This window comes from Tarenaya hassleriana, unplaced genomic scaffold, assembly GCF_000463585.1.
Source record: "Tarenaya hassleriana unplaced genomic scaffold, ASM46358v1 Cleome163, whole genome shotgun sequence".
NCBI lineage: Eukaryota > Viridiplantae > Streptophyta > Magnoliopsida > Brassicales > Cleomaceae > Tarenaya > Tarenaya hassleriana.
This window is the reverse complement of record NW_010965051.1, coordinates 95,368-107,019: the sequence shown is the minus strand read 5'-3', so window position 1 is coordinate 107,019 and position 11,652 is coordinate 95,368. Positions and strand designations below refer to the sequence as shown.

The 11,652-nt window shown below is 41.0% G+C and overlaps 6 protein-coding genes across 7 annotated transcripts in view; 3 read left to right on the top strand and 3 right to left on the bottom strand.

Moving 5' to 3' along the window:
* Positions 1-1,021, top strand: part of LOC104809726 (receptor-like protein kinase HSL1) — a 4,612-nt gene extending 3,591 nt beyond the window's left edge. Inside the window, exons 3-5 of the mRNA XM_010535788.1 lie at positions 1-111; positions 198-421; positions 522-1,021. Coding sequence (XP_010534090.1) covers positions 1-111; positions 198-421; positions 522-874 — 688 coding nt within the window. The 3' untranslated portion in view covers positions 875-1,021. The remainder of the gene's footprint in view (positions 112-197; positions 422-521) is intronic.
* Positions 1,022-1,056: 35 nt separating this feature from the next.
* Positions 1,057-2,605, bottom strand: LOC104809725 (RING-H2 finger protein ATL11-like). Its single transcript, XM_010535787.2, has one exon. It carries the CDS (start codon positions 2,312-2,314, stop codon positions 1,133-1,135), a length of 1,182 nt encoding a protein of 393 aa, XP_010534089.1. The 5' UTR covers positions 2,315-2,605; the 3' UTR covers positions 1,057-1,132.
* A 2,518-nt stretch (positions 2,606-5,123) lies between these two features.
* On the top strand, positions 5,124-6,127 carry LOC104809724 (blue copper protein-like). The gene is made up of 2 exons (XM_010535786.1): positions 5,124-5,322; positions 5,676-6,127. The coding sequence occupies exons 1-2, from the start codon at positions 5,169-5,171 to the stop codon at positions 5,993-5,995; spliced, it is 474 nt and encodes a 157-aa protein (XP_010534088.1). The 5' UTR covers positions 5,124-5,168; the 3' UTR covers positions 5,996-6,127.
* Positions 6,128-6,376: 249 nt separating this feature from the next.
* Positions 6,377-6,877, bottom strand: LOC104809760 (vegetative cell wall protein gp1-like). Its single transcript, XM_010535838.1, has one exon. The coding sequence runs from the start codon at positions 6,875-6,877 to the stop codon at positions 6,377-6,379; it is 501 nt and encodes a 166-aa protein (XP_010534140.1).
* Positions 6,878-8,091: 1,214 nt separating this feature from the next.
* Positions 8,092-8,846, top strand: LOC104809723. Its single transcript, XM_010535785.2, has one exon. The coding sequence runs from the start codon at positions 8,200-8,202 to the stop codon at positions 8,599-8,601; it is 402 nt and encodes a 133-aa protein (XP_010534087.1). The 5' UTR covers positions 8,092-8,199; the 3' UTR covers positions 8,602-8,846.
* Positions 8,847-9,829: 983 nt separating this feature from the next.
* The window catches only part of LOC104809722 (cytochrome c oxidase subunit 6b-1-like), a 2,430-nt gene continuing 607 nt past the window's right edge, over positions 9,830-11,652 (bottom strand). The window contains exons 2-6 of one of the 2 annotated variants that reach the window (XM_010535784.1): positions 10,970-11,004; positions 10,620-10,862; positions 10,426-10,508; positions 10,262-10,343; positions 9,830-10,165 (exon numbers count right to left, since the gene is read on the bottom strand). In XM_010535784.1, the coding sequence (XP_010534086.1) occupies positions 10,112-10,165; positions 10,262-10,343; positions 10,426-10,508; positions 10,620-10,862; positions 10,970-10,972 (465 nt within the window). In that variant the 5' untranslated portion in view covers positions 10,973-11,004 and the 3' untranslated portion in view covers positions 9,830-10,111. The remainder of the gene's footprint in view (positions 10,166-10,261; positions 10,344-10,425; positions 10,509-10,619; positions 10,863-10,969; positions 11,005-11,652) is intronic. The other variant, XM_010535783.1, reaches the window with a different exon arrangement.

Sequence of the window (11,652 nt, the reverse complement as noted above, 5' to 3'; positions counted from 1 at the left end):
CGGAAGAGGTTCAAGCTATTTGGTGTTTGAGTTCATGGAGAATGGTAATTTGTTTCAGGCCCTTCCCCGCAAGATCAAAGGCGGGTCACCGGAATTGGATTGGCAAAAAAGGTACGCCATTCTGTACTCTATTAAATATGTAGCATTTCAAATGTGGATTCAAAATTAGTAGTGCTTCCCATTTAATTTTGAAACAGGTACAAAATAGCGATGGGGGCTGCAAAAGGAATCGCATATCTGCATCACGACTGTTGTCCACCGATCATCCACAGGGATATAAAGTCGAGCAACATTTTGCTGGATGCAGAGTATGAGCCGAAAATTGCAGACTTTGGTATTGCAAAGATTGTCAATAACTCATCGTCTCATAAAGGACGTGAGTGGAGCTGTGTAGCTGGGACTCATGGATATATGGCTCCTGGTAAGTTTTAAAGCTAAGTGTAATATTTTGTTTGGTTTCAGTCTAATGCCTTCTTGATCGTTCTTAGAACCTGATTTCTTTTTCTGGGGTTAAACCTCAGAGCTTGCATACTGCTTCAAATGGACGGAGAAGAGTGACGTGTACAGCTTTGGTGTCGTCCTTCTGGAGCTGGTGACTGGTCGGCGGCCAGTGGAAGATGAGTACGGGGAAGGAAAAAACATCGTTGATTGGGTCTTGTCTAAGATTCAACAGGATCGGCATAATCTACAAAATGTCTTGGACAAGGAAATTTCATGTTTTACGTACGTGGAAGAGAGCATGGTTAGGGTTCTAAAGATCGGAATTCTCTGTACGACGAAGATCTCCGGTCTCAGGCCAAGCATGAGACAAGTCGTGAGTATGCTCGGCCATGTCAACCCCGTCGTCTCCACTTCCCCCGATAGAACCGTATAGACATTACTAAATTATATTTGATTTTCCTGTTTTATTGGTGCAGAGTTTTGTGGTGGTAATGGCCAAATTATATAAAAAAAAAAATGTAATTAATATTGTGTATTGTTATGTATTCCACTGAATGTAATATTTGGAAGACTTATGTAATCTCAATGTGCTGTGTTTAAGTTCAAGAGTATGAAAAACTGCAATAACGTTTTAGAAATATTATTATGTACACGACATTTCAATATAGAGAATCAATGTAGAAAACGTGGTCTAGACAGGACTCTTATCCCCTGATCGAAGGTGGTCCGGCGAACGTTCGTATTCATCGTCCTTTCGAAGAATCAAACGATCCAATGGTGAACGTATTATCCCGTGAAGAAAACCTTTGGGAGTTCCTGGCCGCACCTGTTCATCGGTTCCTGGGGACCGAAGTGAACCGGTCCGATATGGGGGAGTAATTGAAAACGGCTTCCGGTCCAACCGGCCGTCTTCACCGAACCTTTGGTAGTAGAAGTAATTTTTCTCGCTCCCTAGGCTTCCGGTTCTGTACCCAATCATCGAGCTCCTGGCTTGAGGTAACGCCACGGGGCTTTTTGTCATCTTGCTTTCGATGCTCGAGTTTACCAACTGGTCATGTACCTCTTGCGGTAATCTCAGCGTAAACCGCTCCAGATCAACCGGTGGACTGGTGGAATCAGACCGGCCGAACAACCCGGCTAGTCTCCACCCAGTAGACATCGACCTACGCGGCATGCTATGATTGGTCCACGTCACTGAGTCGATCAACCGCGCATCTGGAGAACCCAAAACCCGACTCCGGTCACGAGAACCGTGATCGGATTCTCCGACCAGGACGGGTAACTGGAGAGAGGAAGACTCCCCCGGTACGGGGATGAGATTGGCCCGACATAGTGGACACGTGGCACGAGATCGGAGCCAGGCATCGATGCAATCAGGATGAAACACGTGGCAGCATTTTGGTAGCAAACGCAGCGTTTCGTCGTCTTGGAACTCGTTGAGACAAACCGGGCACTCGAGCACTTCTTTGCCGACCCTAAGAGTTTTGACGGTCGAGTAGCGAAACGTCGGGAACGTCTCGATGACCGACGTGTCGAGCCCACGCGCCGCCGCCTGCCTCATCGAGAGCCAGTTTCCCGGGTCGACGGAGTGACCATCGATGGCTCGCTCGAGGCAACGCCGTATGTAGACCGAGAAGAACCCAAGGAAGAAGAAAAAGCTGACGAGAACGATCATGAGAATGGCCATGGTCGGGTCAAAACCGCTGTCGTTTGGGGAACCTTCTGAATCGCCGGGATTAGTCGTACCGGACGTGGTTTGCGCCGTACTGACCGGTATACCGATGCCGAGGAAGAGAAGCAGAATGAAGGTTGTGCCATGGCGGCCGTCGATGGAGACTGCACGGCTGAGAGTGATTCTACCACTGGGTTTCATGGGGACCGAGCTTTGGCCGTGATGTTTGTTCAGTCCATGCAGATTGCCAGAATGCAGAGGGAAAATGTTTAGAAACGAAAATTAGTTGATGATCAGAGGAGATCATGTAAGAACGTGAGAGACATTAAGAGGCAAGAAATAAAAAGTAAAATTAATGTCGAATCGTCACTGAAAATAAAAATGTTTGCGTTTGTTAGTTTGACTTTGAAATAATCATCTTTGGTCCACTCATAAACATCACATATTTACATCAGAACTCATATATATGTGTGTGTATGTATATAAGGTATCGATGTTGACTTTAGAGGTTGGAATGTTGAAATCTACCAAGGCACCCAGTTTGGGAAAAAAAAATATATACATGTAACTGAAGTAGCATATAACGATGTCTTACCGTATCGCTCTAGCAAATTGATAAAACCATTTATAATATAAGGTTGCAGCTGAAACTTGCGATGAGGATGTACAGTGTCGGCCATCAAGGTCAACGCAGTTGTACCATGAACGTTCGTCATAAGATGTGATTGGTTGATGGACCCTCTTCCATGTCCTAACCACGTCGCTTTCCTACTATTTGATTATGTTTATCTAGTTTTTGGTCTCCGGGAATAGTACTCGATTTTTTAACCAATAATAAAATATGGAAACCTCAGCCTAATCATTTCTTATTGATATTAGTGGAGATATGGATAATATGAAATAATTCTATATTTTGACTTTTCATATTTAAAAGTAACCTCAACAGCACATATTGTCAGATTTTCTTGAAATAATGGGCACCTATATGGTGTGTGTGTGTATATATATATAGAGACATGCATAATTGATTGGGACATAGATGTTTTTGTAAGAAAACTATCAGTCACTTACTGCCGTAAATTAGAACCTAAATTAAAAGTTGTGTAAGTGTGTATCAGATACATGTTTTAATAGTTACGCGTGTATTACTCTCTCTAATCGCCTCTTATCTATAATTACTTTTAGCTATGAGGTTTAGAAAAAAAAAATCAAAGAATTTAACAGAGAATTAGTAGATAGGGGTGGGCAAAAATACCCGAAATTCGGGTATCCGACTTAACCCGCGGATCGGATATCCGAAATTCGGGTACTCGACGGCTTATTGAAACGAGAACGGGTTTATATTTTAGAAAAACCCGAAATTCGGATTCGAGTCCGGGTATTAGAATTCAGGTTCGGGAGATATTACAGGGCCTTAGAAATATATATTATTTTCTTTCGACTTTGGAAACTGATCGTTTGAAGAATTTGAGTAAGAAATTCCCGTAAATTTTCATTTTTAAACATCTAAACTAAACCCTCATAAGTGGGTAGCATTTAATCTTAAACATATAAAATGCCATTTTAATAAAAATAGATAAATAAAATATGTGTTGTTTTTATACTTTCGTTTTTTTTTCAAAATTCTTGTAATTTAAAAAGAAAAGTAAATGCAAAAAAAAAAAGGGAAATGAAAGGCCGAGGAGTTTGTAAGCCCAACTGTATATCTATTGTAGGCCCTCTGATTAGGAGGCCTGAAAATCATGCGTACTGGATACTGTACAAAGTACAAACTCGTGTATTCTTTAAAACGGCGTCGTATATTATTTAATATATTAATATAATCCCCTTGTCAATAACAAAAAAAAAATCATAAACTTCCACATGTCACATAATCATCCGTTTTTTTCCTATTTAATTTATATAAAAAAAAATTATATTCATTTCGCGTTGTTTTAAAGAATACATATATTCGAGCTTATACGGTATCCACTATCCAGTCCGCATGATTTGGTGACATGAGAAAGAAAAGGTGCAGGTCACTAAACGCTGCGTTTCAGATGTGGAAGTCGTATTGGGCTCGAAAGGCCTCATAAGTGTGACTATTTATGGGCCTTTCCTTTTATAAAATTGAGCCCTCTCGGTTTAAAGGCAAAGATGATATGATTAAACCGAAACCCAAAAATAATATAGTTTAGAAAATATTTTAATTTTAAGAACTCTTTTTTTTTTGTTGTGCAACTTTTGGAGTTTTGAAATAACAATGGGTTTTAATGTTTGGTGAGATGTTATGATAAAAAGATGACCCCAGTGTTCCAAACCAAAAAACAAGCCTCACCTAACCCACTTTCAGTGACTAAAGAAGATGCTTTGATCACATATAATGCCACGTCGTATGCTGTAATAAGTGGAATTAAAGCTACTCAAGCAGCTGGGAATATTACTCAAATAACCCACTTGGGTCGCAGCAATTTCAGTGTACACCACCGAAAAAAAAAAAAATTTGCGACCTTATTACGACTAATATATAATTAATATACAACTTATTACGACTAATAAACTACTCTTATTTTAGTTGTATATTAGTTATATATTAGTCGTAATAAGGTCGCAAATTTTTTTTTTTTTTTCGGTGGTGTACCCTGAAATTGCTGCGACCCAAGTGGATTATTAGGGTTAAAACCCCCAAGCAGCTGCAGTGTCTCTTATCATATCTGCGTATGTTCTTTCTTCTGTCCTTCAAAAACAAACGTTAACTTAGAGTTTAGATTGAGTAACACTGAAGAACAGTAAACAGAGATTGGCAGTTGGGTTCTTTGACTTTATAAGAAAATTCAACACGAGAAATTAAGAAGGTGAATTGAGTAAATCCCAATCCAAAACAACACACATGGTCACAACCCTTTGCACAAGAACCGAGTCTTTTTCAAAAGTTGAGACCTTTACATAAAAGCTTAGGTGGTTGGACCCAACTCTTTACTAACTACACATACATACCCTTTTATCCCATTATCCACATATATAACAATCACACTCACAAGCTCCATTGCCACAAATCACCATACATTCATAAGAAATGGGAAACCTAAGTAGAGTTATCGGTTGCTTAGTTCTCTTAATGTCCCTTGTGAATCCTTCCTCCGCTACCACTCACGCTGTCGACTGGTCGCTTGGGTCAGACTACACTTCCTTGACCACCGGCAAGGCCTTTGCTGTCGGAGACACTCTCTGTATGTTTCCTCTCCTTCGCATTTCACATATATATATGATTTCACATTATTTATGTTTTTAACACCAAACCCATATATATATAGCCCATCTTATTCGCCCTTGCCTTTAGATCAAAACATTCCGTGTTTGCAGGGAAAATGTGCGTTGAGAGTTGGCTGTTTGCATTCAAAGCCAATCTTTATCGTGATTTCACCTTTTAGCAGTTAGCTAACGGTCAAATTCCGTCTACTGCGCCAAATTTAACCAAACTGCATAACCCTTTGAAGTCATTGTAGAGAAATGTCGAAGACACGGCTTGTTTTACCCTTTCTGTTTTTGTTTTTTGGCTGCGTGTGATGTGACGACGAGGCAGTGTTCAAGTACGGAGCGGGGCATACGGTGGACGAAGTGAATGAAAGCGACTACAAGAGCTGTACGGTGGGGAACTCCATCTCTTCGGACAGCACTGGCTCCACTTCCATCTCTCTCAAAACCCCCGGGACACACTTCTTCATCTGCGCCGTCCCCGGTCACTGCTCCTCCGGCATGAAGCTCTCTGTCACCGTCTCCTCTGCCGGCGCTAATCCCACGACCGACACGGGCCGTCTCGGTTCCTCTGCTCCGGTGGCCGCCTCGCCTTCGTTGGCTGCTTGGTTTGCTGCTTTGTATGTTTTGGTCATCTCCCAGTTTTGATGTTTCCTTTTGTTGTGATTGGTTCTATGATATTCGTACGTTGTCGAGAGACCAGGGTAGAGGCAGTGCCTGTATCTATGCCATGTTTCCAATCGCTCTATGATTTATCTATGAAATGCTTTTTCAGTGATCTACGAGGCCCATCAATGGATTATCGTCCAAACTCTTTTTATGATTATTACATCCAATGCGACACGTAACCATAGATTTGCGAATTAGTTGGGAAAATGCCAACACATAATATCATTGTAATAAGAACCCACGAAATGTTGTCTCTTGCCATGAAAAATATATAACACGATGCAAATAATCTTAGAATAAAACCAATTCAAAGCCGAGAACGTCTGTCTTTTTCATCCATGGAAATTCCGCCTCACACATCTACGACAAAAGCGCCGCCGTGAGAATTGCTCCGACGACGCAGCCGACGGTGGTGACTCCGCTGAAGCTAGCTCCACTTGGCGGCGGCGGCGTTTCGGGGGCTGGGACGGGTTCGTCGCCAAAATCTGATGGGGTATCCGGAGGAGAAGGCGGAGAAGAGTACGGCGACGGCGGTGTGATCTCCGGAGATGGTGCGGGAGTCGGAGAGACTGTCTTCGGAGAAGGCTTAGGTGCGGATCCCGGCGGCCGAGCCGGAGATACGGTCGTCGGAGATGGCGCATGCGCGGATTTCGGCGATGAAGCCGGAGAAATGACCGGTGGAGGAGACATGATGGAGGGAACCGGCGAGACGGAAGGAAGAGGAGGAGGCAAGGTGATGATGGGTTTCGGAGGGGCGGCTTTGGGCGACTTGGCGGGAGCCGGAACAGGTGACTGAGACTGAGACAGTCCAACGGCGAATGTGACGGCGAGGAATACGGCGGCGAAAGCCATGGTGGTCATGGCCGGGAAAAATTAGAGGGGAGGGAGGCATGAATGAAATAATTATAAAGAGATTATTGGAATATTTATGGAAAATTAGTAAATGATTCCTTATGATCTTTGGTCATAAATTGTGACACGGAAAAATCTCATTAATAAATAAACAGGTAAGTGCATTTCATATAAGTTAATGCCGAGAACCAAAACATAATCATGGGGGGGAAGGATCCGAATACTAAACGTAGATAGTATTTTATTTTCCCTCCACACAGATTCCTCCCGTGATATGATTCTATAAATGTACAATGAAATTCAATTTGTTTCTCATTTTGGATACATTTTTTCTTTAACAAAAGCGAAACCCGAAAAGTAATGGGAATCTTACATTTACCTATTTTATTGAATAGTAACCAATTTTCCCAATTGCGTTTTTTGATCCTATGGTTGAAATTACTCGGAGTTATCTAATCAAAGATTGGGAAATTGGTGTTACTAGATTTCGATCAACTGTAATAACAAATAGGAAAAAAAAATAATCTGAATATATCAAAATATATCATTCGGAGTTTTAAAAAAATAAAAGCCCTCGAAACCAGTCAGAAGGTTCGAAGCCGTACCAGAGCGAGTTTAAGGCCTAAATAATAAGAGAAATGGGCCACCGACTCACCAACTAAAGTGGGCCCAGTGGGATCTCCCGACATATCACAGCCGTTCATTTAACAACTCCATAACTCCACCTGCCCGTTGCAACTCTTCAAATTGATTCACAATAATTAAAATTTTGGGCAAACGAAAATAGCATTCTTCCTATTTTAAATTTACATCATAGATATAATCAACAGTGAATTTCTATTTAAACTTTAGTAACCGGTATTTTGATTTTATAAAATCAGAAATTACCTAAATATTCCGAACGGCTGGTATGTTTACATGGTTTCAACAGTTTGATTTCCATGTGTGTAAAATATATAGTAATAAGTTGATTTGGTGTATAGAAAGCACCAACAGAAACCAGATTTTACTGCTAATGATAGGCAGAAATACCAAACCAGTTGCTAACCGAGTTTTAAAAACAGTGAACGTTTTTTTAAAAAAAAAACAACAGGAAACAGAAAAAAATTGTAATAATGGGGTTTTTTTTTTTGCAAACGATATTGTTTTTGTTTTGTTTTTTTCTTTTTGGTTTCTTTAAATATAAAAAAGGGACAAAAGACGAGAAGCATCCCGGAAATATCATGGAAAACCAGCCTGCATTAATCACTCATACATATCTATAAATACGAACAGACAAAAGCCCCCAAAACACACATTGGGCATAAGAAACCCTCCATCAACTGTCAACAATGGCGAACTTCCTTACCAGAAGCAGAACAAGATCATCATCATCATCATCAAGAACCAGGACAACCAGAAGAACAAAGAAGAAACTATCAGATTCGGAGAACTCGACGATGGGTCAGTGCAAGAAACATCCCAAGCACAGGCAATCTCCTGGAGTTTGTTCCCTCTGTCTGAACGAGAAGCTCTCGAAGTTGTCCCTCGATTACTACGACTACACATCTTCGTCTAGAGACCCTGAAACGGTGTCGTCTTGTTCGTCCTCTGTTTCCTCCTCGTCGGGTTCTTCCTATCACTCTTCCGTGTCGTCGTGTTTGTCTCCTCTTCATCATCGCTACAGCGTAATCGTCTCGAAAAAGAAGGATGGCAAGAGACAGGGGTTCTTGTCAAGATTATTGCTTGGATGAAGGAAGACGAACAGGAAACGATAGAATAGTTGAAGAGACACCCGAATCCCATTTGATTACGTACGCAGAAGAAACTTATATTCTTTAATTTTGTTAATAAAGGTAATCTCTTTTTTATTTTTTGCCGCAAGATCAATTAACAGTTTGTATGTGGATCCAACACCACCAAAGAGTCGACGCTAACGGCTTCATTTTTTCAATGATTTCGCAATTGTTTGTATTCATTTGGGCAGAAAGATCAATTATATTCGACAATTTAATCGATTTATGCATAATTAACTAGCGTGGTCATGCATGTGAGGAGTTGACATGATCTTTTTTTAAAAAAAAAATTGTGCGTGTTAGGACTATAAATTTCACATAGTTATGACATCCGTGAACGTTTATTGCATTTTTTTAATAAAGAAATGATCTTGAGATCGTACATTGATAGGTGTACGACTCCAAGACGTGTTGTGGTTTGTTACATGATGCTCTATTACAGCTGGTCAATTCAATAAAAGCGCAATAAAATATAATCAACATTATACAAAGTTACGCACTTTCACACACATATGGCATGTTGGATGGTTGGATATGAAATTCCTCGAAACTTCCTGGTACACTTGCCACAAACACCTCACACTAATGAAGAAAACATTTAATTATCGACCTGGCATCGACCTGGAAAAAAAAAAAAAAAAAAAAGACAAGGTGAGAATGTGAGCGGTACAGTTCATGTCTGATTCACCCATTTTCCATGAAGATTCCCTTGTCTCGTGTCAGGCATCCGTCTGTCCGTACGACACTTTGATCTCCTGAAGTTTCCAACTTTCAATGGAGAATCTGAAATCGTACGTACCTTCATCCTAAATGTGTGTGTGTGTGTATATACAATATATATATAAACACGCAAATGCATGTGGAAGGTGAAACAACCACGTGAACATAACATTTCCATAAATACCAAATGAGAAATGACAATAAACATTTAACAAGTCTAACTCACCCGGCTTAATCCAAAAATTGTTATTCCTTTTATCTGGGGGTTATATATGTACATACTCTGTAAAACAATGTGTCCATCTGTGTAATATTCAGTTTTCGGGTATAATATCAAATTAGGTAGAGAGAATCAGTGGTTGTTCATCATCAAATTTCTTCTCTTTTGTTTTCTTTTGGCTGGTAAAACTGCATATGATTTGGTTCCACCATCCATGATAATAAGACACACTTGACATAGCATACATTTAGCAAATAAAAAATTGGATAGTCTACTCTTTTTTAATTTGTGCTTTCGGTAGGCATCTGGCTACATACATGAATGTACATGTATATATCATATAAATCAATAATACAACCTCTGAGATTTGAGAGCTTTGGGCAGAGAGAAATCTCAAGTTTAATGAGAGGGAACACCACCAACATGGCTTGGCTTGTAAACCCAAAAACACAGAGACATGAATCTTATTATAACAACTCTAAAAAAAATGAGGGCAACGCCCCGAGAATTCAGCAGTTGAACCTGAACTTAAAGAGGACCCGGGAAAGTTCCGTTCTCCCTTTGCTCGTTCCATCTCTCTATCTGCAAAATCAAAGATGGGCTCTCTCTCATGCATTGTAAGAGAGAATGCACTCTGAGATTTTACTGAACAAAACACGATGAAAGCATACTCCATACCCATTCGCTGGGACACAGAGAGCGGTAATATTTTGCAAACTTATCACATTCTTGAGCATCTTCACCCTTGGCCTCCACACATCTGGAGAAACAAGCCCCGTAAGAATTCGAGGGGGCAAATAGAAAAAAAAAAAGAGATACAAGATTAGAACGTCAAGGTTCACCTGTGATACTCAATGTAACGAGTGAAGCAATGCCTTGTTTGGTTGGTTGTTGGGAAACGGAAGTCCGCTGGGGCTGTCTCAAGCTGGAACCCACCAAACAATCCGGTTCAATAATCAAAACAAATAAGGGTTGACACTTGAATATATATATATATATATATATATATAAGGATCAATGATGATTAGTCAAACACCTTGATCCCAGGGGCCTCCTCCTCAGCAGCTTCTTCACCATCATTCTTTTCTTCGGCAGCAGGAGGAGCCTCAGAACACTCTTCAAGATCTCCAGCTTTCTCTTCAACAGCAGAAACGGGGTTGCTTTCTACAGCAGGAGGTGATTCCTCGGCTTTCTCTGCAACCTCTTCCGTTGGAGTAGGAACTGCCTCTTCCACTTCCACAGACTTAGCGTTTGTCTCTTCTTTCTCTAACAGATATTGCTGCCAATGGAACACACAGGCATTTCACGGAACATACCCGAGAAATTGTGTACATTCTAAATCCCAATTGATATACAAACAGGTGAAAATGAACAGGAATACATTACCATCCGCCTTCTTCCAGATAATTTTCGGACTCCAACTATTAAAATCAGTCACAAGAAGAAAAAAAAAGGTATTCACATCATTAAGGACTAAATGCAATGGAGGATTTGGATTTCAAGTCCATCAAAGAATCAGAATACCGGCAATTAAAGAAAGTTTAAGTTTTACAATATCAATCTGAAGTCTAATCCATTTTGGGAATAGATGGATATCGAAAACCCTAATATAATCAAATTCGATCATGCCGTTCTGCACTGACAGTGACAGTCATCGAACTAAATTAGGTCTCCAATCGAAGTGAAGAAGGAACAAAGAAACAAATCGGGAGAACATCTGAATCGATTCAAAAACAGAAACCAGAGTTGATCAAGCCGCTCTTGAACAGCTCAAAAGGAGATTGAACGAAAGCGAGCATCTACGGCAAACAGCATGGAGAGAGGACGAGAAATGGGGAAGGGGAAAGAGGACCTGAACGTCTGTCTTTTTCATCCATGGAAATTCCGCCTCACACATCTACGACAAAAGCGCCGCCGTGAGAATTGCTCCGACGACGCAGCCGACGGTGGTGACTCCGCTGAAGCTAGCTCCACTTGGCGGCGGCGGCGTTTCGGGGGCTGGGACGGGTTCGTCGCCAAAATCTGATGGGGTATCCGGAGGAGAAGGCGGAGAAGAGTACGGGGACGGG